A 1230-nucleotide genomic window follows, 5' to 3' on the forward strand; every position below is an offset into this window, starting at 1 on the left:
AACCGCTGTCTGAACGCCGGATCGACCCGCTGGCTAAACCGCCGGCTGGTTGGATAACTGTTGGGGCACCTGGGACATGATGGATTCGTTGGATTTGATGGATTCGGCCCGGGGGACCTGACTCTAGAATGACTTGTCAGATATGGATAATATGCTCCGGGGACCTAACCCTATCTAATAAATATTGGCTGCAGCTGGGCCTGTATGAATATATCCTTGGTTCGGTGGATTACCTATTTCCATATCCTCTAGTTCGGACGGGCTGGACAGGCTGGCTACCTGTAATAGGGTTAATTAACTTGGCGTGGGACTGACTAGCTATTCCTGGGCCTCCTAATCAGGATCGCATGCATTATATGGCAATTCCCCCGGATTAATATCCTGGCACTGCTGCCGGGTATATTTATCTACCGTCCTATCCAAATACTAGTCTAACATATACTATTAATACCCGGTGCCTTCTACTACCTCTATATATATCTATACCCGTTCGAAATCGGCCTCAGATACCTGGTCAATCCATGGATCTTGGCTATCCTACCTATGCGGATAGATTACTATGGCCTCGCTGGCTAATCTATCCCGCCCGGCACGCCCACTCTCCTGCCCGTAATCTAACAACATCCGTGGCCGGCCGATATAGATCACGCACCAGATATCGGGGATATCAATCCCTATACCTAATGCACTGGTAGTAGCGATTACCCGCGTCTGGCCGCCCTGGAACCGCTGCATGATCCCTGTTCGGTCTACGACCTCGCTGTGATACAGCTTATACCCTAATTCTTGGCTGATCGCCTCCACCTGGCTCTTGATATTAGTATACATGATTACCCGGCCGGCGCGGGCCTGGTGGATTCGCTCCTTGATAAAATCTAATACCCCGGCCGTGGTTAACCATTAATATAGCTCCCGGGGGACTCCACGGGGTAATCTTGGCCAGAATACCTGATATACTATGTTCTGATAACTTGTTCGGGCTTGATATATTCCTACCTCACTAGCCTGGTGCTTGATCTGGTGCAAAAACATGGCTTCATTGGACAGGGGCAGTGTAGCTGTTAAAAATATTATCTGGGTTTGGGTACTTACTAACCGGCCTAACCGCGCCATGGCCGGCCGGAAATCCTTCTGCTAGTTTAATATTACATGGTATTCGTTGATGATAATCCGGTCTAACCGCCGCATGAACTACTGCCGGTTTAAAAATATATAGAAATCCAGGTTCTC

General features: G+C 48.9%; 1 protein-coding gene across 1 annotated transcript; it reads right to left on the reverse strand.

Moving 5' to 3' along the window:
- Nucleotides 1–572: 572 nt before the first annotated feature.
- Nucleotides 573–828, reverse strand: BDV17DRAFT_296857 (uncharacterized protein; the record flags this gene model as incomplete). The annotated part of the gene is made up of 2 exons (XM_073763392.1): nt 573–603; nt 653–828. The coding sequence occupies 2 exons, from the start codon at nt 826–828 to the stop codon at nt 573–575; spliced, it is 207 nt and encodes a 68-aa protein (XP_073609767.1).
- Nucleotides 829–1230: the final 402 nt, after the last annotated feature.

Source organism: Aspergillus undulatus (assembly GCF_047715775.1).
Source record: "Aspergillus undulatus strain CBS 261.88 unplaced genomic scaffold BDV17scaffold_178, whole genome shotgun sequence".
In the NCBI taxonomy this organism is placed as follows: Eukaryota; Fungi; Ascomycota; class Eurotiomycetes; order Eurotiales; family Aspergillaceae; genus Aspergillus; species Aspergillus undulatus.